General features: G+C 40.3%; 1 protein-coding gene and 1 non-coding gene across 5 annotated transcripts in view; one reads left to right on the forward strand and one right to left on the reverse strand.

Annotated features, from left to right (window-relative positions):
• Positions 1-575: 575 nt before the first annotated feature.
• Positions 576-647, forward strand: TRNAC-ACA (transfer RNA cysteine (anticodon ACA)). The gene has a single exon. It is a non-coding gene; the product is annotated as a tRNA-Cys (tRNA).
• Positions 648-21,718: 21,071 nt separating this feature from the next.
• The window catches only part of WDR59 (WD repeat domain 59), a 78,631-nt gene continuing 75,595 nt past the window's right edge, over positions 21,719-24,754 (reverse strand). For 2 of the 4 annotated variants that reach the window (XM_065925010.1, XM_065925007.1), the window contains one exon: positions 21,719-22,575. In XM_065925010.1, coding sequence (XP_065781082.1) covers positions 22,280-22,575 — 296 coding nt within the window. In that variant the 3' untranslated portion in view covers positions 21,719-22,279. The remainder of the gene's footprint in view (positions 22,576-24,754) is intronic. The other 2 variants (XM_065925009.1, XM_065925008.1) reach the window with 2 other exon arrangements.

Below are 24,754 nucleotides of genomic sequence, written 5' to 3' on the forward strand. Positions count from 1 at the left end.
ATCTTTCCCAGCACCAGGGTCTTTTCCAATGAGTTGCTCTTCACATCAGGTGGCCCAAAGTGTTGGAGCTTCAGCATCAGTCCTTCCAATGAATATTCAGGGTTGATTTCCTTTAGGACTGACTGGTTGGATCACCGTGCTGTCCAGAGGACTCTCAAGAGTCTTCTCCAGCACCATAATTCAAAAGCATCAACTCTTCAGCGCTTAGCCTTCTTTATGGTTCAACTATCACATCCAACTCGTACATGATTACAGGAAAAACCATAGCTTTGACAATATGGACTGCTGATAGCAAAGTGATACCTCTGCTTTTTAATATGCTGTCTGGGTTTGTCATAGCTTTCCTTCCAATGAGCAAGCATCTTTTAATTTCATGGCGTGATTTTGGAGCCCAAGAAAAGAAAATCTGTCACTGCTTCCAGTTTTTCCATTTCTGTTTGCCATGAAGTGATGGGACCAGATGCCATGATCTTAGTTTTTTGAATGTTGAGTTTTAAGCCAGCTTTTTCACTCTCCTCTTTCACCCTTATCAGAAGTTCTCATAGTCGATTTATTTAAACCTTCTTATATTATCTTCCCTGGTAGCTCAGACGGTAAAGTGTCTGCCTACAATGTAGGAGACCCAGGTTCAATCCCTGGGTGGGGAAGATCCTCTGGAGAAGGAAATGGCAACCCACTCCAGTACTCTTACCTGGAAAATTCCATGGATGGAGGAGCCTGGTAGGCTACAGTCCACGGGATCGCAAAGAGTCGGACACGAATGAGTGACTTCACACACACACATATTTAGATAAAGAACTGACTTAAAAAGTACTGGAACATTTAAAAGAGTTATACAGACTTAGAGAAAGAATCATGAAGATTTATTCCACCCAAGAAAGTAAACCTTGAGTAACAACCATCATTTTTCTAAGGCAGCAAGAGTCACTTTCACCTTATCAGTACCAACTGCTTAGCTGCACAACCAGGGATCCTGGCTAAAGCTCTAACTTTTGAAAACTCTTCCTTGTTTTCAATGTCCTTGGTCATTAATTCCTCCTTTTAAGAGCTGGTCAGGCTAAGGGTCGTTCACCTTTGGGGCTCTTATGCCCACTTGCCCTTGCTTCAGTGACCTCATCCTTTATTTTCTGGGTCAGGGGAAAAACTTGCAACAATGCTTTTAATTTTACTTATTTTAAAAAATATTCATTTATCTTAACATAACACAAATTTATTAACATGTAAATCTGGAGGTCAAAAGTCCAAGAATGGATCTTCGTGGCTAAAAATGTTTTGGCAGAGCCCTACTTATTCAGCAGACTTTACATGAGAATCTGTTTCCTTGCCTTTTCCAGCTTCTAGAGGCCGCCTGTCTTTCTTGGCTTGTGGTCTCTTCCTCCATCTGGAAAGCATATCACTCCAACATCTGATTCCAGCTTCACACCTCTTCTCTGTTCTGACCCTACTGCCTCTCTAAGGACTCCTGTGTTTACCTTGGACTCAACTGGTTAATCCAGAATAATCTATCCAAGATCCTTGATTTAATAACATCTCCAAAGTCTCTTGTACCATATACCGTAGACTGAATGTCTGTGTCCCTTCCCGAAATTCATAGGTTGAAATCCCCAATGGGATGGTATTAGGCGATGGGAGTTTAGAAGGTGATTAGGTGATAAAAATGGAGGATGAGGATATGTATATCTTGGGCGGAGGGTGGGGGCATAATTCAGCCTAACAGTAAGATATTATACTATAAGTTGCCTGTAATAATGCTTCTACAAATGAATGTGTTGTTGTTTTTGAGTCAGTAAGTTTGCAACTATAGGTTGTTAGGTTGGACTCTTTGCAACTCCATGGATGGTAGCCCTCTGGCCATGGGATTTCCCAACCAAGAATACTGGAGTGGGTTACCATTTCTTTCTCCAGGGGATCTTTCCAAACCAGGGATTAAACCCATGTCTCCTGAATTGGCAGGCAGATTCTTTACCACTGAGTTGCCAGGGAAGCCCTTAAAAATGAATACAAAATGGAATTTTAGTTTTGGTCTTGATTTTACTAGGTGAGAATTTGTTGCCCAATATGGCATTCAAGTAGCCAGAGCTAACCAACCATGGGAACCTCTGAGGGTTTTCAAAATCCCTCCAGGGTTGAGATGTGTAACTATCACTTGATAGGGCTAGAGACACTGGTTGCTTATGACCTCTCTGCCCTATGAACTAGCCAAGGTATGGATGATTTCATCCTTTGAAATATTTCCAACTATACTCTCAAGATTACACAACACTCCTAATGACAAAGTCTTAAAAAAAGAACATAGTCCATGAGGTAAAGGAAGCTTTTACAATCATAAAGATTAAAAAAAAACCCTTTTAAAGTCACCCCTGTGAAAATAATAAATACCCCAAGCTAAAATGCCTTTATGTAGATTCTACCTCCCATTCTGCCCTTTATATTTATTTATTTATTTATTTATTTTTTTGGCTGTGTGGCTTGTGAGTTCTTAGGTTCCTCACTGGGGATGAAACTGAGGCCCTGGCAGTCCTACCCTTGGACGGCCAGGGAATTCCCTTTCATTCTGCTTTCAAATAAGTATATTTAATTTTTAAAGCTAGTTAATATAGAATTAGGTAAGTATATAAAATTATTTTACACTTAGGAGTCTCCAGAACAGACTACTGTTTCAAATGCAATAGAAACTGCAAATGTTCTATAAAACAAGGACAAATCAACAACAGAAATGGGGTAGGAGAGTTGAGAGACAGTAGTAATTTCCATCTTTAGATTGGAAATTTGTTGCTTAATAGCAAGGGGAATAATACAGGTTACTTTAAACAATATCTTTACCTGAATGTCTCAAAGCCATCCAATATCCAAGGTCAGTGGATGTCAGCATTTTATATAACTGAGTGAACAATGCCTAAAAAGAGATTTTCTGTGTTCAAGGTATGCAGATGTCACAAACAATCTGTTGCATCACAGTATCTTTGTAAACGAGCTCATGTGTTTTCAGTGATCTTTTACCCATAGACATGAAGAAATGGAAGAATAAAAGGTGAGATGGGGGCTAGATAGAGTCTGAGACAATTAAGATGAACAACCAACAACAGTATCTAGGTCACAGAGTGCCTACGCCTAACCTAGTAACAGTGGAAAAGTAGTCCTGAATTATAGTCCTGTCCTCTCAGCTGAAAACTTGAAACAAGTTTCACAAGAAACAACTGCTTACTTTCTCAGTGGTGGGGACATTCCTGGGGGTCCAGTGGCTAAGACTCCCGCTCCCAACATAGGGGACCCAGGTTTGACCCCAGTCAGGAAACTAGATCCCACATGCTGCAACTAAGAGTTCACGTGCTACAACTCAAGAACCCACATGTTGCAATGAGGACCAAAGATACCCAGTGCTGCAACTAAGACTCGACACAGCCAAATAGATAAATTAGTTTAAAAAATTTCTCAGTGGTTATTTCTTTACCTGAAAAATATTATTAAGGATGAGATACTTGACCTGGGGACATTTTTCACATTTCATCTAGAGTTCTAAGGTTGACCTGTTAACAAACCATGAAATGGGTGCTGATGGGTGGATATAGAAGCAAAAAGTGCAGAATCCAATGAGTTCTTAACAGGCAGCAGGAAAACTGGCTATAGCTCACAGGGGGAGGATGGGAAGTGTTGCCAAATTCCATCTACCTACCTCAGAAAGTAGATTTGCGATGATGAAATTTGACAGATGGCCAAGAATGTATGAGGCTCTGGATTAACAAATTTATAATTAACTGCAATTTGAAGATGTGGACTTGAGAGCCAGACACAGGCCTGGGCTTGGCCATATGGGGTTTGGTGGATCCAAGCTCCCACCCTTGGAAGTTCCGTCTGCCTTTCCTGGCCGGTTGCCCTGAACCACTCTCAGCTGTGACAGGAAGCTGACAATGCTTACTCAGATCCCCTTAAGTGATGAGTCTGCAATTCTAGAAAGCCATAAGTAATAAACATATAGATGGTGAGAAATAGTTTTAATATAAACTGTGTCAAATATGGTGTGAAAAGTTGTATAACTATTGTGCTTCTTTTTAGAATCTTTATTCACTTTTCAGTGGTTTCAACCATTTCAGATAATCTGATATACTAGACAATTTAAAATCTTTAATTGTAATCCTTAGGAAGATTTAACTAATTTAAGTGTGCTGTCAACATTCAAATGCTGAAGAGTTCTGATTTTCTAAAGGTATATGTTTGATTTTTAACATCTAGAAATGCTTAAAAAATTTTACCTTACTGAATGTATATTTTGATTTACTGGATCTGTAAGAGTTATCTAAATCCTTAGCAAGATTTTATTGTTAGATTTGTAAGGCTCTCTTGAAGATGCTTGCAAAATTCTGCCGTAAGGAAAAAGCTTAACTTTCCTACATAAACTGTACAGAAGAGTAAGTTCTTTACAGAATAATACCAGTTTATGAATGCAGAAGGAATGATAGACCTGGAATAAATATTCTGCAAGCCCTAATAAATTATTTTCGGCAGTGATCATTAGTTGCCTAAAATCATCAGGTAAAAAGCTGAGGGGCTGTCTTAACAAGGGATGCATCCAACTGACTATGGTGAGAAATAGTTTTAATATAAATGGTAATATAAATATGAACCCCTGCATCATTTCTCACATCACAAAAAGAGAAACAACCAGATCTTATGTGTCTCCTAATAGAAATACCCAACACTAAATTGAATGTATTCTTGCCAAAAATCCAAGCCTAAATGTGGTAACTCTACATTATGGTTGTCAAATTTAGTAAATAAAAATACAAAATGATAAAATATTGCACAACTGAGCACTTTTACACTAAAAAATATTGTTTAGTTAAGGGTAAAGCAACTGCCTGAAATGTGGGAGACCCAGGTTCAATCCCTGGGTCGGGAAGATCCCCTGGAGAAGGAAATGGCAACCCCCTCCAGTATTCTTGCCTGGAGAATCCCATGGATGGAGAAGTCTAGTAGGCTATAGTCCACGGGGCTGCAAAGAGTCAGATATGACTGAGCGACTTCACTTTCCTGTATTTTATCCAGAAACCCTACTCTAAATCTAACTACCAGCTCACAAGAAATAGAATAAATACAATTGGCAAAATCTAGAATGTAGAAAACTCTCTAGGATATATGTCCTTCTACAGATAATTTGCAAAGAGACAATACTTCATTTGATGATTGGAATAAAAAACAATTTGTTTTTTCTTTTTTTTTTTTTTACAATTTGTTCTCTGACAGAAAAATTGCAAGGATGAAAAAGGGAGGAAACCTACAGATCCTGTCAGATTACAGGAGACCTAAGAGACACAGCAATAATGTTTGGATCCTGATTTGAATAAACATCTGTGACAAAATTCAGGAAATCTGAAAACTAACTAAATATTTAGGAATCAGTGTTAGAAGTTTTAAGTACCATGGCTGGCTTACACAAGAGAATTTTTATCTTTTAAAGATACATACTGAAGTGTTATTGATGAAACAATATGATGTCTGAGATTGGCTTCAACCCTGTGGCAAGGTGGGAGGGGTAGGATGTCAAGAATAGAGATAAAAATGGGATAAGTGGGTGTTGACAATTGTGAAAGCTGGTGAGGAGTATGTGAGAGTTCATTATACTATCCTACCTTTGTAAATATTTGAAAAATTTTAAAAACGTTTTTAAAGGGAGGTATTTAAGAAAAACTGAGGCATGAACATGTAACAAATAGAATATTAATTATGACTCAATAGAATATAAATTTGCATGCCTTCACAATAACATGTTGTCAGTGTAGGTTCATTGTAGTAAATGCATCACTCTGGTGGGGGACGCTGGTAATGTCCGTGTGGCAAAGTAGGCATATGGGAAATTTCTGTACGTCCCACTCAACTATGCTGTGAACTGGAGACTAAAAACAGTCTCCTTTTTAAAAAGTGAGGTTCCCTGTGATTATCACTGCCAGTCTTGGTCTCCCTGCTGTTTCAAGGTAACCATAGGTATTGGTTTAATGTGTGTCCTTCCAGAAAGTCCTCGATGCATTTATAGATATATACATGTAACACAGAAAATGCATAGCATCATAATGTGTTTTTGTTTTTCTTGTGTTCCTTTCTTGCTGTCATCTGATTATTATATGACCCTTGATTAAAGTTTGAGGGATCATTAAGATACTGACGGAAAACATTTTGCCCTGTGGCCCTTTTATATACCATTAGTTAAAAAAAACAAAAAACTAAAAAAAACCTCTTGAGAATAAGAAAAGCTACCAAGTTGCTAAGGATTTGACTGAGTAGATAAAATCTTGGTTACTTTGAAAGTGGCATTAGGGACTTTCTTGCATGCCCAGTGGTTAAGATTCCACACTTCAAATGCAGGGGGCGTAGGTTCAACCTCTTGTCAGGGAACTAAGATTCCACACGCTGCACAGCGTGCCCAAGAAAAGGATGGGGGGAAAGGGGGTGGGGCAGGCCTCAGTCTGACAAAATTTATTGTAATTGTGAGTGAGACAGAGGAAAACAGTTCCTTACAGCCAAAGGTTGATCTGACTCGATAGGGGTCTTGTTCTCTTGGTGAACACCAACAATGTCACATTAAAACTGGACAGGGCCACTGTGCGACCATGTAGAGCAAGATGAAAACAAGATCACCCAGGAATTGTGTCTGAACACAGATAAAACTTGAACACCATCCAAGCCCCAAAATACTAATCATCACCCTCTCCCAGCCAATATGAGTGATGGCTGCTTCTTTACCAGGTATAGCCTCACTCTGGCCTCTCCTTCCTCTCATTACATTTTATTAATGTATCAAATCATAGAATTATCCTTGCTTTTGACAGGAACAAAACACCCAACCAAGAGCAAACCTCCACTTCCATGAACTCACATCAAAATCACGTAACACAAGTGCAAATCCTGTAAGAGCGTCCTTGGAGCAGCCTGCCACCAAGACGCCCCAGGACCCAGGGTGAGAAGTCTCCCTCTCTGCAAGAAAATAATCCCAGCGTGTTCACCTACAAGTGTGGTTTTGATGATCTTCAGCTGAACAGTACAGATAGGGGTTTTCTTTAAAACTTTAAAACCAGATATAAGACAAATAAGCTGTTGTTGTTTAGCGCTAAGTCATGTCCGACTCTTTGGGACCCCAAGTGATCCCTGCAGCCCACCAGGCTGCTCTGTCCATGGGGTCTCACAGGCAGGAATACTGAAGTAGGTTGCCACGCTCCTCTGCACAGGATCTTCCCAGCCCAAGGACTGAGCCTGCATCCCCTGCCCTGGCAGGTGGCTTCTTTACCACTGAACCACCAGCGAAGCCCCAAGGCAAACAAGTACCAGGGATGTAATGTACAACATGACAAAAATAATTAACAGTTACATGCTATGTATAACAAAGAGTCGGACACAACTGAGCAACTGAACTGAACTGAAGGTTATATATGCAAGTTAAGAGAGTAAATCCTGGGTTCTCATTACAAGAAAAAAAATTTTTCTATTATTTGATTTTGTATCTGAATGAGATTGATACTCAACTTACTGTAATGATAATTTCATGATGTATGTAAGTCAAATCATTAGGCTGGTCACCTTAAACACATAGAGTCAATTATATCTCAATATAAAACTAGAAAAAAAACAACGACCTTTAAAAGCAATGGATCCTGGGACTTCCCTGGTGGTCCAGTGGCTAAGATTCTGCACTTCCAGCGCAGGGGGCATGGGTTCTATCCCTGGTCGGGGAGCCAAATCCTACATGACACAACTAAAGAACCTGTATGCTGCAACTAAGCTCTGAAAGAAAGAGTTAGTTGCTCCATTGTGTCCGACTCTGCGGATCCCATGGACTGTAACATACCAGGCACCTCTGTTCATGGAATTCTCCAGGCAAGAATACTGGAGTGGGTTGCCATTTCCTACTCCAGGGAATCTTCCCAACCCACGGTTTGAACCCAAGTGTCCTACATTGCAGGCAGATTCTTTTTTTTTTTGGTCTGAATTCTTTTATTCATCTTAATGATTTTGAGATTCAGCCGTTTTTGCATGCATGTCTCAAAAGCTTATTTCTATTTCTTGTTAAGCTGTATTCCACCATATGGATATATCACATTTGTTTATTCATTAATCTTTGGATAGAATAGACATTTGTGTATTGTCCAGTCTGGGGCTGTTACAACAAAGGCTGCTATGATCTATATATTAAATACAATCCAAATCAAAATCCCATCAAGCTTATTCTTAAAAACAATAGACAAGCTAATTCTAAAATTTACATGGAAATGCAAATGACCCGGAATAACAAGATTTAAAAAGAGAAAAGTTGGAGAACTTAATAACTGATTTCAAGATTTATTATAGGTCTACAGTGAAATCTCAAGGCAGTGGCAGAGGTTTACACAAAAAGACAGAAATGAGATTAATGGAAAAGAACTGAAAATTCAGAAATAAGTTTCACATTTACAGTATTGATTTTCAACAACATTGCCAAGGATGCAGGCAGATTCTTTACTATCTGAGCCACCAAGGAAATCCAACTAAGGTGGTATAGCCAAATAAATAGATAAAAATAAATATTTTTCAAAAAAGAATCACAACTTAAAAACATTTCCTTATTTAAAAAAAAATAAAAACAAAGGCTCCTGCACCCAAATACATACTCGTAGGTCAACCCTCATTCATGACTGCTTCCCACAGTGAGTGGATTTAGTGGTTGCCCCTCCAATCTCTACTTCCCCTTGCTTTTGGTAACCACTACTAATCACTCTTTTAGGTAAATGCCCCCACTCAGCTTAGGTGGTGCAGCAGTAAAGAATCTGTCTGCCGATGTAGGAGACTCAAGAGATGTGGATTTGATCCCTGGGTTGGGAAGATCCCCTGGAGGAGGAAATGGCAACCCACTTCAGTATTCTTGCCTAGAGACTCCCATGGACAGAGGAGCCTGGTGAGTCCATGGAGACACACAGTTGGCACGAGTGAGGGAGCACGCACACCCACCCAGCCTACCTGCTCATCCCCTAACCCTATCCTCTCTCGGGGCCAGGGAGCCGGCGGGGCTGCTGCCAAGCACCTCCCCAAGGCTGGAGACCCGAGTCCTCACTACACCCAGCAGCCCGAAGGCAGAGGGACTGGGGTGGGAAATGGAATTGTAGTCCACGATTTTAAATGTGTATATGTGCTTTTTTTGTTTTGTTTTACAAAATTAGAATACTGCCATAAATGTAAGCTCTTGATCATGTCTTTTATACTTAATATATTATCATTATTGGCTCCAAATTGCTCCAAACTTCTTGAATTCAAATTTCAGCTAGCCTGTCTGAGATCAAATCTCTCTTTCCTCTTACTCTTTATGATTGTCTTTCCAGACTATTTGGGAAGAAGAGTCAAGTTTTCTTCAGCAGCATGATCATTTCAAGAATTGTAACATACATGATGCCAAAACTCTCTAGGGAAGGACTTTCAAAACCTGACTTTAGTAGTCACTGCCTATTAATAAAGTTATTAACCTTCAAGTTAATTACTTCAGGCCAATTACTGAGAACAAACTGATACCGCATCTGAAACGTGAAACACACCCACAGAATTTACCTAGTAATAAATCTGCTCAATAGAACGCTTGCAATGTACATATCTATTCTTTGAGCATGTACCTTTCTGAGCTGTGTAAACATTTTCCCCCAGATATAGCTAGTCTGACTAAAGTCAGATTTTGAAAGTCCTTCCCTAGAGAGTTTTGGCATCATGTATGTTACAATTCTTGAAATGATCATGCTGCTGAAGAAAACCTGACTCTTTTTCCCAAATAGTCTCGAAAGACAATTATAAAGAGTAAGAGGAAAGAGAGATTTGATCTTGTTTAAAACAAAATTGAGGAACTAAAGTCGTTTGCTGCCAGCTGTCTCCAATACACAAAATTCTTCTCAAGCATAAAGCTGCCAACAAAAACTTCTCTTTTATATTTAAAAAAGTTGCTTGTTTTGTTTTTGACAGGGAAGCTTTATAATATTTAACTTGTTTTTTGGTACATTAAAAAGTCAAAGTAACATAAAAAAATCAAATAGTCCAAAAAACTAAAAATAAAAAGTAAAATTATTTTCCATTCCAAGCCACTCCTGGCCTATTCTCTAGAGAACATTCCTTCTAATAGTGTATCCTTCCAGATGGGAGGAAAAGACCCCTAATGAGTTTGGAACAGACATACACACTGCTGTATTTAAAATGGATAACCAATAAGGACCTACTGTATACAGCACACAGAACTCTGCCCAATTCTGTGGCAGCCTGCATGGGAGGGGAGTTTGGGGGAGAATGCTGCTGCTGCTAAGTCGCTTCAGTCCTGTCCACTTCTTTGTGACGCTATGGATGGTGGCCCAGCAGGATCCTCTGTTCATGGGATTCTCCAGGCAAGAACACTGGAGAGGGTTGCCGTGTCCTCCTCCAGGGGATCTTCCTGACCCAGGGATCACGCCTCCTGCATTGCCGGGTGGCTGCTTTACCACCAGCACCACCCAGGAGTGGACACACACATGACTGAGTCCCTTGCTGCTCACCTGAAACCACCACAGCACTGCTCATCCTCTGTGCTCCAATATAGAATAAAGAGTTTACAGAGAGAAAGGAGAATACGGACCTCACAGTCTCAACATACAGCTCTAATGATGCTAAAAAACTAATATGCACTTCGTGTATGTATCACATACTACATAATATTTACTTGACATCCTATTATTCTCATAACTTTAAAAATTATAGTCAGTTGCCCTATTGTGATATTTTTCTATATTCTTTCAAAATTTCATTTTCAAAGGTTCTATCAAAGTATGTTGGTACATTCTTCTATTAAATATAAATTAATTTTTCTATTTCACCCTCACAAATATTCAGTAAATAGCCTTGCATAAAAAACAAAAGTGTATCCTTCCAGAAAAAAAAAAAAACAGAAATAGGACCACATTCAATACATAGTTTGTCAGTATGTTCTTTCACTTAGTAATATGTACAGTAGCACATACAATCTGCATCTATATTTTTCCAGTTCAGCTCAGTTCAGTCTCTCGGTCATGTCTGCTCTTTGCAATCCCATGAACCAAAGCATGCCAGGCCTCCCTGTCCATCACCAACTCTCGGAGTTTACACAAACTCATGTCCATTGAGTCGGTGATGCCATCCAACCATCTCATCTTCTGTCGTCCCCTTCTTCTCCTGCCCTCAATCTTTCCCAGCATCCGAGTCTTTTCCAATGAGTCAGCTCTTCGCATCAGCTGGCCAAAGTATTGGAGTTTTCGCTTCAACATCAGTCCTTCCAATGAATACCCAGGACTGATCTCCTTTAGGATGGACTGGTTAGATCTCCTTGCAGTCCAAGGGACTCTCAAGAGTCTTCTCCAACTCCACAGTTTAAAAGCATCAATTCTTCAGCGCTCAGCTTTCTTCATAGTCCAACTCTCACATCCATACATGACCACTGGAAAAACCATAGCCTTGACCAGACGGACCTTTATTGGCAAAGTAATGTCTCTACTTTTTAATATACTGTCTAGGTTGGTCATAGTTTTTCTTCCAAGGAGCAAGCATCTTTTAATTTCATGGCTGCAATCACCATCTGCAGTGAATTTGGAGCCCAGAAAAATAAAGTCTGTCACTGTTTCCATTGTTTCCCCATCTATTTCCCATGAAGTTATGGGACTGGATGCCATGATCTTAGTTTTCTGAATGCTGAGCTTTAAGTCAACTTTTTCACTCTCCTCTTTCACTTTCATCAAGAGGCTCTTTAGCTCTTATTCACTTTCTGCCATAAGGGTGGTGTCATCTGCATATCTGAGGTTATTGATATTTCTCCTGGAAATCTTGATTCCAGTTTGTGCTTCTTCCAGCCCAGCATTTCTCATGATGTACTCTGCATAGAAGTTAAACAAGCACGGTGACAATATACAGCCTTGACGTACTCCTTGCCCAATTTGGAACCAGTCTGTTGTTCCATGTCCAGTTCTAACTGTTGCTTCCTGACCTGCATACAGGTTTCTCAAGAGGCAGGGTGGTCTGGTAGTTCCATCTCTTTCAGAATTTTCCACAGTTTATTGTGATCCTCACAGTCAAAGGCTTTGGCATAGTCAATAAAGCAGAAGTAGATGTTTTTCTGGAACTCTCTTGCATTTTCGATGATCCATTGGATGTTGGCAATTTGCCTTTTCTAAAACCAGCTTAAACATCTGAAAGTTCACGGTTCATGTATTGCTGAAGCCTGGCTTGGAGAATTCTGAGCATTACTTTACTAGCGTGTGAGATGAGGTGCAATTGTGTAGTAGTTTGGGCATTCTTTGGCATTGCCTTTCTTTGGGATTGGAATGAAAACTGACCTTTTCCAGTCCTGTGGCCACTGCTAAGTTTTCCAAATTTGCTGGCATATTGAGTGCAGCACTTTCACAGCATCATCTTTTAGGATTTGAAATAGCTCAATTGGAATTCCATCACCTCCACTAGCTTTGTAGTGATGTTTCCTAAGGCCCACTTGACTTCACATTCCAGGATGTCTGGCTCTAGGTGAGTGATCACACCATCGTGATTATCTGGATCGTGAAGATCTTTTTTGTACAGTTCTTCTGTGTATTCTTGCCACCTCTTCTTAATATCTTCTGCTTCTGTTAGATCCATACCATTTCTGTCCTTTATTGAGCCCATCTTTGCATGAAATGTTCCCTTGGTATCTCTAATTTTCTTGAAGAGATCTCTAGTATTTCCCATTCTATTGTTTTCCTCTATTGTTTTGCATTGATTGCTGAGGAAGGCTTTCTTATCTCTTCTTGATATTCTTTGGAATTCTGCATTCAAATGGGAATATGTTTCCACAGGAGCGCGGCGGCGTGATACAGGAGTGGCCTAGAGGAGCTACCGCACGTCCAAAGAAAGAAGCTGTTGCTGCGCTTTGCTTGAGCAGCCCTGAAGAGATACCCCATGTCCAAGGTAAGAGAAACCCAAGTAAGACAGCAGGCACTGAGTGAGGGCATCAGAGGGCAGACAGACTGAATCCACAATCACAGACAACTAGCCAATCTGATCACACGGACCACAGCCTTGTCTAACTCAATGAAACTAAGCCATGTCATGTGGGGCCACCCAAGATGGACGGGTCATGGTGAAGAGGTCTGACAGAATGAATGTGGTCCACTGGTGAAGGGAATGGCAAACCACTTCAGTATTCTTGCCTTGAGAACCCCATAAATAGTATGAAATGGCAAAAAGATAGGACACTGAAAGATGAACTCCCCAGGTTGGTAGGTGCCCAATATGCTACTGGAGATCAGTGGAGAAATAACTCCAGAAAGAATGAAGGGATGGAACTAAAGCAAAAACAATACCCAGTTGTGGACTGGTGATAGAAGCAAGGTCCAATGCTGTAAACAGCAATATTGCATAGGAACCTGAAATGTTAGAAATCAAGGCAAATTGGAAGTGGTCAAACAGGAGATGGCAAGAGTGAATGTTGACATTCCAGGAATCAGCGAACTAAGATGGACTGGAATGGGTGAATTCAACTCAGATGACCATTGTATCTACTACTGTGGGCAAGAATCCCTTAGAAGAAATGGAGTAGTCATCATAGTCAACAAAAGAGCCTGAAATGCAGTACTTGGATGCAATCTCAAAAATGACAGAATGATTTCCATTCGTTTCCAAGGCAAACCATTCAATATCACAGTAATCCAAGTCTATGCCCCAACCAGTAATGCTGAAGAAGCTGAAGTTGAAAGGTTCTATGAAGACCTACAAGATCTTTTAGAACTAACACCCAAAAAAACATGTCTTTTTCATTATAGGGGACTGGAATGCAAAAGTAGGAAGTTAAGAAACACCTGGAGTAACAGGCAAATTTGGCCTTGGAGTACAGAATGAAGCAGGGCAAAGGCTAATAAGAGAACACACTGGTCATAGCAAATACCCTCTTCCAACAACACAAGGGAAGACTCTACACATGGACATCACCAGATGGTCAACACCGAAATCAGATTGATTATATTCTTTGCAGCCAAAGATGGAGAAGCTCTATACAGTCAGCACAAACAAGACTGGGAACTGACTGTGGCTCAGATCATGAACTTCTTTTTGCGAAATTCAGACTTAAATTGAAGAAAGTGGGGAAAACCAGTGGACCATTGAGGTGTGACCTAAATCAAATCCCTTATGATTGTGCCGTAGAAGTGAGAAATAGATTTAAGGGACAAGATCTGATAGAGTGGCTGATGAACTATGGACGGAGGCTTATGACATTGTACAGGAGACAGGGATCAAGACCATCCCCAAGAAAAAAGAGATGCAAAAAAGCAAAATGGCTGTCTGAGGAGGCCTTACAAATAGTTATGAAAAGAAGAGAAGTGAAAAGCAAAGGAGAAAAGGAAAGATACACCCATTTTTCCAGTGGTGGCATATTACACCGTATGAACACAGTGCAATTTAATCAGTCCCTTATTGATGAGTATTTAGGTTGTCTAATTTCTTTCCACTATAATAAACAATGTGAAAATAAACATTCTCATACAAGCATTTTCATGCATTTGTGTAACTGTATCTGTGGAATAAATTCCTAAAAATGAAATTGAGTATAAGGGTTGGGGAGCGAACAGTTTGAAAGCTACTGACAAATTGTTTTCTAATTAGACTGCACAAATTGCCACTCCCATTCATGTTATATAATGCTGCATGCTTTCTCACATGCTAGCCAACATTGGGTTTTTTTTTCAACGTTTTATCTTTGCCAGTCTGATAGGTGGAAAAATATTTCCTGTGTGTTTGTGTGTATGCCAGTCCACCATGAGTGCAAGGTTCTGCCATTTCTGAATTCAGTGACTCAATTAAATATAATCATGGTAGTAACAGGGATATTTCAAAAATTTATCCTTATTTCTAAGAGTGATTAATTGACTCTGCAGCCTACATTAGAAAGATTAATTATTAATATATACTGAGACTATATACTAAACAGTCCTTGGAAGTTACTTTCTGACTACTCTTTTTCAATATGTTTATTTTTTATTTTACTTTTAGGCCATGCCATGTAGCTTGCAGGATATTAGTTCCCCAACCAGGGATTGAACCCACCCCCTCAGTGAGGAGTCCTAACTACTGGACCATTAGAGAATTCTCTTCTGATGATTCTTTGATCTTAAAACGTCAAACTAAGAATTGAGGGAACGATCAAGATTACTTAAGGAATTAATTCAATTATTTAGAAATGTCAGCACACGCCATTTGAAATCATGATGATGACAATGTGTATTGTATGTGCATGTAAAACAGGCAGTCTCAAGAAGAGACTGGTAGAAAAGGGAGTACAGTACATCTTCAAACTGTGTCTTACGTCTTATGAATAGTTTTGGAGGAAAGTTATTACTCCCACTAACAGAAATTTAAAATTCCTTACAGAAATCATTTAAATAACATTTTTATTTTAGATCATATTTTTTTCTTTTTTGTGGCTACAAAGCATGTGGGATCTTACTTCCCTGACTAGGGATTGAACGCACATCTCTTGCATTGGAAATGCAGAGTCTTAACCAGTGGATGGCCACGAAAGTCCCTAAATAACCTCTTTATTTTAGAAGAGACTTAGACTTACAGAAAAATTGCCAAGTTACTACAGATGGTCCCATACACCCCACACACAGTTTCCTTATTTGTTAACACCACACATTAATATGGCACAGTTGTCACAATGAATAAACCAGTACTGACTGACACATTATTATTAACTAAAGTCCATACTTTACTCAGATCTCCTTAGTTTTTCCCAAATGTCCTTTTTCTATTTCAGGCTCCCACCCAGAATCCCAAGTTACAGTTATACTTTGTCATCACATCTCCTTGGGCTTCTCTGGGCTGTGACAGTTTTTCAATTTCCTTGCGTTTGACGACCTTGACAATTTTGAGGAGTCCTGGCCAGGTATTTCATAGGATGTTCCTCAGCTGGGGTCTGTCTGATGTTTTTCTCATAACGAGACTGGGGATATGGATTTGGGAGAGGATGGCCATACAGGTAAAATTCCTCACATTATCATATCACACTGTCAACATGACTCATCACTGTCGCTGTTCACCTTGATCATCTGACTGAGTGAAATGCATTTATTAACTTTCTGTGTTGGCATAAACAAGGCCATAGAACAAAACGAATTGAGTCCTGAGGGTTTCAAAGTAAACTGTGGTGGGAAAGCTGATTATTAGGGAGCCAAGGGTTCCCTGGTGGCTCAGATAGTAATGAATCCGCCTGCAACGTGAGAGACCTGGGTTCGATCCCTGGGTTGGGAAGATCCCCTGGAGGAGGGAATGGCTACACACTTCAGTATTCTCACCTGGAGAATCCCCATGGACAGAGAAGCCAGGCAGGATACAGTCCATGGGGTTGCAAACAGTCGGATACAACTGAGCACCTAGGCACACACAGCACAGGAGTCCCCTAATTCTTCAGGAGACCCTGCCAGAAGAGCAGAAAGAACTCTATGCCGGAGTGTAATGAACTCTGAAGCAATACTGGAAATTTAGAAGCACGTTGTTCAAAATAACCCCACTGGAGTAAGTACTGCTACTCATACTTTACGAGGAAGAAACTGAGGCACAGTGCCAAGGATACAGGCAAGCTGAGATGCAATCCATGCAATCTGGCCACAAGGCACAGGCTCTTACCACTGTGTACCGTCTCACCAAATCCATCTTAACTTGGATTTCCCAGACAACTAGTGAGACACTAGATATCTTTCCTTTGGTATATTGGCTACTGGACTTCAAGACCTCACTATGGACAGGTGATACAAAGAAGAAGCCATGAGGAACAGATTCCAGGTGAGGCCCCAGAGTCAGAGCTGGCAGAGATCTGGAAGGATGGCATCCCACCCCAGAGTCAGAGGCCCGCTAGAGCCAGCAGCTGGGAATAATTCAGGGTATAATTCAAGCGTGACCCTACACAAGGATCACCAGATTCAGCAAACAAAAATACAAGATCTCCACTTAAATTTGAACCTCAGGGACTTCCCTGGTGGTCCAGTGGCTAAGACTCTGAGCTCCCAGTGCAGGGGGCCCAGGTTCGATGCCCGCTCAGGGAGCTAGATCCCAATTGCTATAACCCAGAGCAGCCAAATAAACAAAATTAAAAAAATTTTTTGAACCTCAGATAAACAGCTTATATCTTCCAAGTGAAGTTCAAATTCACCTGGGCATCTGTATTTTAACACTCCCCATGGCTGCACGGCCCCCAAGCCCGATTTCCAGCCCTCTTAGATTCACTGATCACTTCCAGTTGTGGTAGAGTCAGCTGTGACTAAATCAAACCCCTTACACTGTGACTCTACTGACAAGGGAAGATAAAGTGAAGCTCTAGAAGGCTGAGGGGTTCAAGAAAAAATAATTGAGAGAGAAGACAGTTCTTTGTGTAAGGGAACAGTCCAATGTGCTTCATATGCAAAATGTCTTTCTAGAGAATTTCATGAAATTGTCTTCATAAAGCAAATCCTAACACTCATTTGCTTCACATATTTCTGTTACGAGCCTCTTCTGTTAAGGAGAGGGTGGGATGAGTTGAGAGAGTAGCAGTGAAACATATGCAAAATTAGATAGCCAGTGGAGATTTGCTCTATGACGCAGAGAGCTCAATAAGGTGCTCTGTGACAATCTAGATGAGTGGGATAAAGTTCAAGAGGGAGGGGGCATAGGTATATTTATGGCTGATTCATGTTGATGTGTGGCAGAAACCAACATAATATTGTAAAGCAATTATTCTCCAATTAAAAATAAATATTTTTTTAAAAAAGCTGCAGTGGGAACACAGGTCTTGAGATTCACAGCCGCCATTCCCGCCACTCCAAATTTCTAACTCAGAAAACCCTCATTACAATAAGCATAGTGCACACTACACGTAAGATCATGAAACAGAGGGAATCACGTCTCATGACCAAGTGTGTTTCTACAAAAGGTAGCACAGTGTCTGAAACCAAACAGATACTTGTGAAGTGGATGGATGGAAAAACAGAACCAGGTCTTTAAAAAAAAAATCTGTTATTTAAGTATTAATGTATTGAGATGGAGTAAACGTTTGCCAACCCAAAGTTGATCTTTGACTGAAAGGACATAATGAGGCAGGTAGAGAGAGCGCCATGATGTGTAAGAAACATAGGAGGTGATGGGCAGGACTTCAAATAGCTGTTCTTTTCCAATGGCATAAGTCTGTTCAGTCCCTGGGTGGATGAATCCAGATGAATGGAGCAGATCTTCCTTTCACAACTGGAGAAATAGGTCGTCTGGTTGAACCTTTATCCGCAAACTCAAAGGAAGTCTTAGGAAGCGATCAGATTCACCAAATCTGGGTCTCTGCTGCCACCTAGTGTTAACTTCTCAGCTTAAAAAAGGTAAAAACAGGAAGCTCTGTACTCAGGAAGCTCTGTACTCCGAAAAAATTTCACCTGCAGCTCCTTTGATCATTTCTATTTCAGGATTCCCAACTCTAACAAAGCCTTTTGTGGTAAAACAAGAAAGAGTATATCCTCTATTTGTACTGCAAAAATATTTACACTCTGTTGCATCTAATGTGTCCAAACTGTTTACAGAAGGAAAACCATTTGATAATGATACAGATTGGCCCAAACCTCTTAAAGCCAGCAATCTTTTGCTGGGGACGGTTTTTTGGATACCAATGTTAGATACTTTTTCTCCCTTTCTTTCATTTCTGAACTCTATTAGGAAAAGAAAATACAGAGACAGTTTTGGGGTGCTCCCATCAACAATTCTCTCTAAATTAAGATAGTGACAGAAGACAGTGATGTCTGACCTGGCCCCGGGCCTTTAAACTAGGGTTAGTCTCAGTTTGGACACAGAAGTATTTAGCAGGGAGGCTGAGCTGGTGGTGGCAGCCAAACTGTCAATCTTCTGAAAGCACAGACAGCGAGTGTGAGCTTTCCTGCCTGGGAATCCATGGCCAAGAGACCAAAGAGCTGAGCTCAGAGGAAAGAGACATCACTTCTGTCTAACTGTCTTCTCATCCTTTATACTGCATCTGGGTAGCCAAATAAAGGAAGCCAAATAAGAGATTGTTATGTGGGACTTCCCTGGTGGTCCAGTGGCTAAGACTGCACGCTCCCAATGTAAAGGAGTGGGATTCGATCTCTGGTCAGGGAACTAGATCCCACATGCTGCAACTAAGCCCCAGTATGGCCAAACAAATTAGTAAGTCTTTTAAAAAATAATTAAAAAGAGAGAGATTGTTAAAAGAGTTACATTAAGGTAGTGTTAGTCGCTCAGCCGTGTCTGACTCTCTGCGACCCCATGGACTATAGCATGTCAGGTTCCTGGATCCATGGGATTCTCCAGGCAAAAATACTGAAGTGGGTTGCCATTTCCTTCTCCCGGGATGTTACTGTAAGAATATTTTTATGATAGAAGGAAAAGCGGGATACTCCTGTCTGTGCTTTTCTTGCCTTTTTTGTTAGTCCAATCTGAATGAATTTATCCATAGGCTTTCCCATACACGACTTCCCAAACACTAACAGGCATTTCCCCCCTGGTGGCAGCACTGGGGATTTCTCCTATCTGGTTTAGGAGGTAATGCCAGTCTCCCAGGATTCAGTTCAGTTCAGTTCAGTCGTGTCCGACTCTTTGCGACCCCATGGACTCCAGCATGCCAGGCTTCCCTGTCCATCATCCAATCCTGGAGCTTACTCAAACTCATCTCCATTGAGTCGGTGATGCCATCCAACCATCTCATCCTCTGTTGTCCCCTTCTCCTCCTGCCTTCAATCCTTCCCAGCATCAGAGTCTTTTCAGACGAGTCAGCTCTTTGCATCAGGTGGCCAAAGTATTGGAGTTTCCGCTTCAGCATCAGTCCTTCCAATGAACACTCAGGACTGATCTCCTTTAGGATGGACTGGATGGATCTCCCTGCAGTCCAGGGGACTCTCAAGAGTCTTCTCCAACACCACAGTTCAAAAGCATCAATTCTTCGGTGCTCAGCTTTCTTTATAGTCCAACTCTCACATCTACACGTTACTATTGGAAAAACCATAGCCTTAATGAGACAGACCTTTGTTGGCAAAGTAATGTCTCTGCTTTTTAATATGCTATCTAGGTTGGTCATAACTTTCCTTCCAAGGAGTAAGAGTCTTTAGTTGTATTTCAAAGTGATGGTTGACTTCACATTCATCATCTATTCTTGAAAGTTTTAAGTGCTTTTCAATCACAAGTCTTACTGGAAAATACTGATAACCACCATAAGGGAAGGAGTCAAAGGACTAAAACTGGAATGAGAAACTATATTCTGACATTAGTTTGAGTAGAGGGGAAACAGGAAAAGATTGTTCTCTGCAAATGACATGATTCCATTGAGGAACATGATAGAATCTTTATCTTAATACAAATTAGCCAAATTACTACAAATCCCGTGGTGCCGTTACAGCAGCATTGATACAAACAAATGAACAGAAGACAGTGAACAAATTCGGATTTTCTTGGCCTCCTCTTTTATCTGCCTCCATGTACCTACTGCACCTCCTTATTCAGCCCACTCAGCAGAGGGACTGACATCTTACCTCGATTCCAAGTCCAGGGTTAAACCTCTGCTTTCACTGCACTGGATCCAGGCTTTTCTCATGTCATCTTTCATATCCAGTAACAGAGGAATGACCATCACATAAGCCTCACCTAAACGTGTTCTGAAAATGTTTTGAACAAAATCCTCAGTAAGAAATGAATTTATATTTATAAATTCATTTATAAAAAATGAATTTATATATTGTGATCCTTTATACACATGCGCAAGTGTGTATGTATATACTTGTAAACAAGTTACACAAAACAATGTTTACCCTAACTGGTACATTCTGATGTCTCTTCTACTTTCATTTTTTTAAAATTGTGGTTTTTATCCACTACATTGATTTCACAGTCTATAAATGAGTCCTGACCTGTAGTTACAGTGATGTACAAGATTGTCATATTTTGAGATATGGAGTTATATTTCTTAAGCTAATCAATCTGGAATTGTAAAATTCTAAGAAATAAATATAAATTTCAGTAGCAATATTGAAAAGCATTTCTCTTTCCTGAAGCAAAAGTGAAGTGAAAGTCACTCAGTCGTGTCTGACTCTTTGCAATCCCATGGACTATACAGTCAATGGAAATCTCCAGGCCAGAAGAAGTGGGTAGCATTTCCCTTCACTAGGGGATCTTCCCAACCCAGGGATCAAACCCAGGTCTCCCGCATTGCAGGAGGATTCTTTACCAGCTGGGTAAAGAACCACAAGGGAAGCCTAAGAAAACTGGAGTGGGTAGCCTATCCCTTCTCCAGGGGATCTTCCTGACCCAGGAATCAAACCGGGGTCTCCTCCATTGCAGGCAGATTCTTTACCAACTGAGCTGTCAGCACATTCTGAAGAACTGGTGGATGCAGATAAACACGGGTGGAAGCCTGTGAAGCAGCCCAAAAGAAGAGGGAAAGCATCTATGGAAACTCAGCCAACCTGCACAACAGCAACGGGAGCCTCTCACAGCAATGCTGCCATGTAATCTGAGTTTCCTTTTGCTAGTAGAAATGATTAAAAAAAAAAAAACTCTTCAATTTGGGAAGAACCTTAAATGTCAAGTTCTATTTTCCCTTCCTAGATGACAAAAGCAACTCAGTGTCCCTTTGAAAATCTGAGCACTGACTTTGAGAGTTAACCCAAAGAGTTAATTTCAATTAGAATTTAAAAAAGATTCACTAAAATATCACCTCTTTTTTCCCCAGATGATTACTAGAATTTTATTAGCCAAGGGAAAGCAGCTGGAAGAGAAAATAGCAAACAGAAAAATGCATCTTAAGGATCCTTAAGTACATTACATATTTATAATTTAAGTATTGTATTTTAAAAGGCCATAGTCCATCAGTTCATTAAATGCACCAACTTATGTCACAGGTCCATTTGTCACCTGAAGTAATGTCTACTGTCCTTTGGCTCAAGAGACTGTCCTTTGCATCTGACCTTGATCTCTGTGACTGGCATCAGAAAGGATGCTGTCAATGGTTTGAGGTCAACATCTGAAAGGTAAACACAGCTCTGGAGGCAGGTGTTTCCACCTGCCTGAGTCCTCTTCCACCGACATCCACGCCACCAACAAACAGCCAAGAGTTGAGAAGGCAAAGGCTCAGGAACAGCCCACATCATGTTAGTCTTTGAGGGGAATGCATCCTGGTCTAGGTGGAGGTGGGCTCTGGAGCCTCGCTCCTGGCAGAGAGCTTGTCACCCAGCATTGATGGGTCCTCTAGGACTTCCCACAACTCCCAAGGGCTGTAAGTTCAGAAAGTGCTTTCAAGCAGGCAGTGGCACCCACACCCGGTGGGACACACCTCCTGAGTCCAAAACCACTCCATCATGTGGCTGGTGTGCCCCCCGTGTCCGCAGGTCAGGCAGAAGTTGGACGAGCCTCGCACAGCCACGTGGCAGATGGCACATTGGAACGTGAAGCCTTTGCAGATGGCGCACTGCGTGCCCCGGACCTCACTCCGGCAGTGGCTGCAGTACACGCCGAACTCTGGAGGAGGGCGGAGGTGGCCAAAAGAGAGACATGGTGAGATGGGTTCTGCAACGAGAACTGGGCATCGTGAGTAATAAAGATGCATTCATTCAGGAGGGCTCTGTAGGATCTTATTAAACCACTGCTGTTCAATTTTTTTAAATGGCTGAACCCCTGACGGCCTCTCTTCTTTCCCTTCCCTAAGGAAACAGAAGCCTTTCACTGGGGGCTCTTTTCATCTCAACACCCACAAATCTTCACATCTCCCACTTCTTTCACCCCTTACAGTAGAGGAAGGGTCCTGGTCTTTCTTCTATCAGAACCAACTCCTCAAAAAAAAAAACAAAAAAAAACCAACTCCTCTGCTTCAAAACCACAGGCAGTCATAAAAATGGACCAATAGAGACATTACATACACAGTAATTAAAGAAAACATTTCATGGTAGTTCCTAGTTAAGGTAAATCCTGAGATAAACTGGTTTGAAAATTTTGATTAAAAATAGCTATGTTTTCTTAAACACAACTTAAGAAAAGTTGTTTTACAAGTATAGTTGTTTTACAAGTTGTTAGTTTCAGGTGTACAACAAAGTGATTCAGTTACACATATATTCATACTTCTTCAGACTCTTTTCTCATATGGGTTATAATAATGAGTAGAGTTCCCTGTGCCATACAGTAGGGCATTCTGGTTACCTACCTTATATATATAGTGTATGTATGTTAATCTCAAGCTTCTGACTTATCCCTCCTCCCCGTGCTTCCCCTTCCATAACCATAAGTTTGTTTCAATAATTGTAAGTTTGTTTCTGCTTGGTAAATAAGTATTTTTTAAAAAAATTATGATCCACATATGAGTGATATTATATTTGTGTTTCTCTTGTCTGACTTACTTCTTTAGTATGATAATCTCTAGGTCCATCCGTGATGATACAAAAGTATTATTTCATTCTTTTTTATGGTTGAGTAATATTCCAGTGTGTATATATATACATATATATGTATATACACACACACACACATATATATATACACACACACACTACATCTTCTTTATCCATTCATCTGTCGATGGACACTTAAGTTGCTTCCATGTCCTGGTTACTGTAAACAGCACTGCTATGAACACTGGGGTGTTTGTATTTTTTCAAATTAGGATTCTCTCCGGATACATGCCCAGGAATGGGACTGTTGAATCATATACTAGTTCTATTTTTAGTTTTTTAAGAAACCTCCACATTGTTCTCCACAGCAGTTGCATCAATTTACATTCTCACCAACAGTGTAAGAGGGTTCCCTTTTCTCTACACACTCTCCAACATTTATTATTTTCATGATGGCCATTCTGACTGATGTGAGGTGATACCTCATTAGGGTTTTGATTTGCATTTCTCTAATAATTAGCAAAGTTGAGCATCTTTTCATGTGCTTTCTGGCAATCTGTATGTCCTCTCTGGAGAAATATCTATTTAGATCCTCTGTCCATTTTTCGATTGGGTTGTTAGTTTTTTTAATACTGAGCTGCAGGAACTCTTTGTAGATTTTGGAGGTTAATCCTTTGTTGGTTGCTTTGTTTGCAAATATTTTCTCCCATTCTGTGGGTTACTTTCTCATTTCATTTACAGTTTCCTTTGCTATACAAAAGCTTTTAAGTTTAATTAGGTCCTATTTGCTTATTTTTGTTTTCATTACTCTAGGATGTGGATCCAAAAAGATATTGCTACAATCTATGTCAAAGAGTGTTGTGCCTGTGTTTTCCTCTAAAGACTTTTATACCATCCAGGCTTACATTTAGGTTAAAATCCACTTTGAGTTTATTTCTGTGTATGCTGTTACAGAATGTTTTAATGTCATTCTTTTACAGGTAGCTGTCCAGTTTACTACCCAGCACTACTTATTGAAGAGGCTGTCTTTTCTCCACTATATATTCTTGCCTTCTTTGTCACAGATTAATTGGCCATAGGTGCACAGGTTTATTGCTGAGTTTTCTAATCTGTTACATTGGTCTATATTTCTGTTTTTGTGCCAGAATAAAATACCTAGGAATAAACTTACCCAAGGAGACAAAAGACCTGTTCTCTGAAAACTATAAGACACTCATGAAAGAAATCAAAGATCACATAGATGGAAAGATATAACATATTCTTGAATTGGAAGAATCAGTATTGTCAAAATGACAATACTACCCATTCTACACTTTCAATGCAATCCCTATCAAATTACCAATGACATTTTTCACAGAACTAGAACAAAAAATTGT

This window comes from Muntiacus reevesi, chromosome 2 (genome assembly GCF_963930625.1).
Source record: "Muntiacus reevesi chromosome 2, mMunRee1.1, whole genome shotgun sequence".
NCBI classification, from domain to species: Eukaryota; Metazoa; Chordata; class Mammalia; order Artiodactyla; family Cervidae; genus Muntiacus; species Muntiacus reevesi.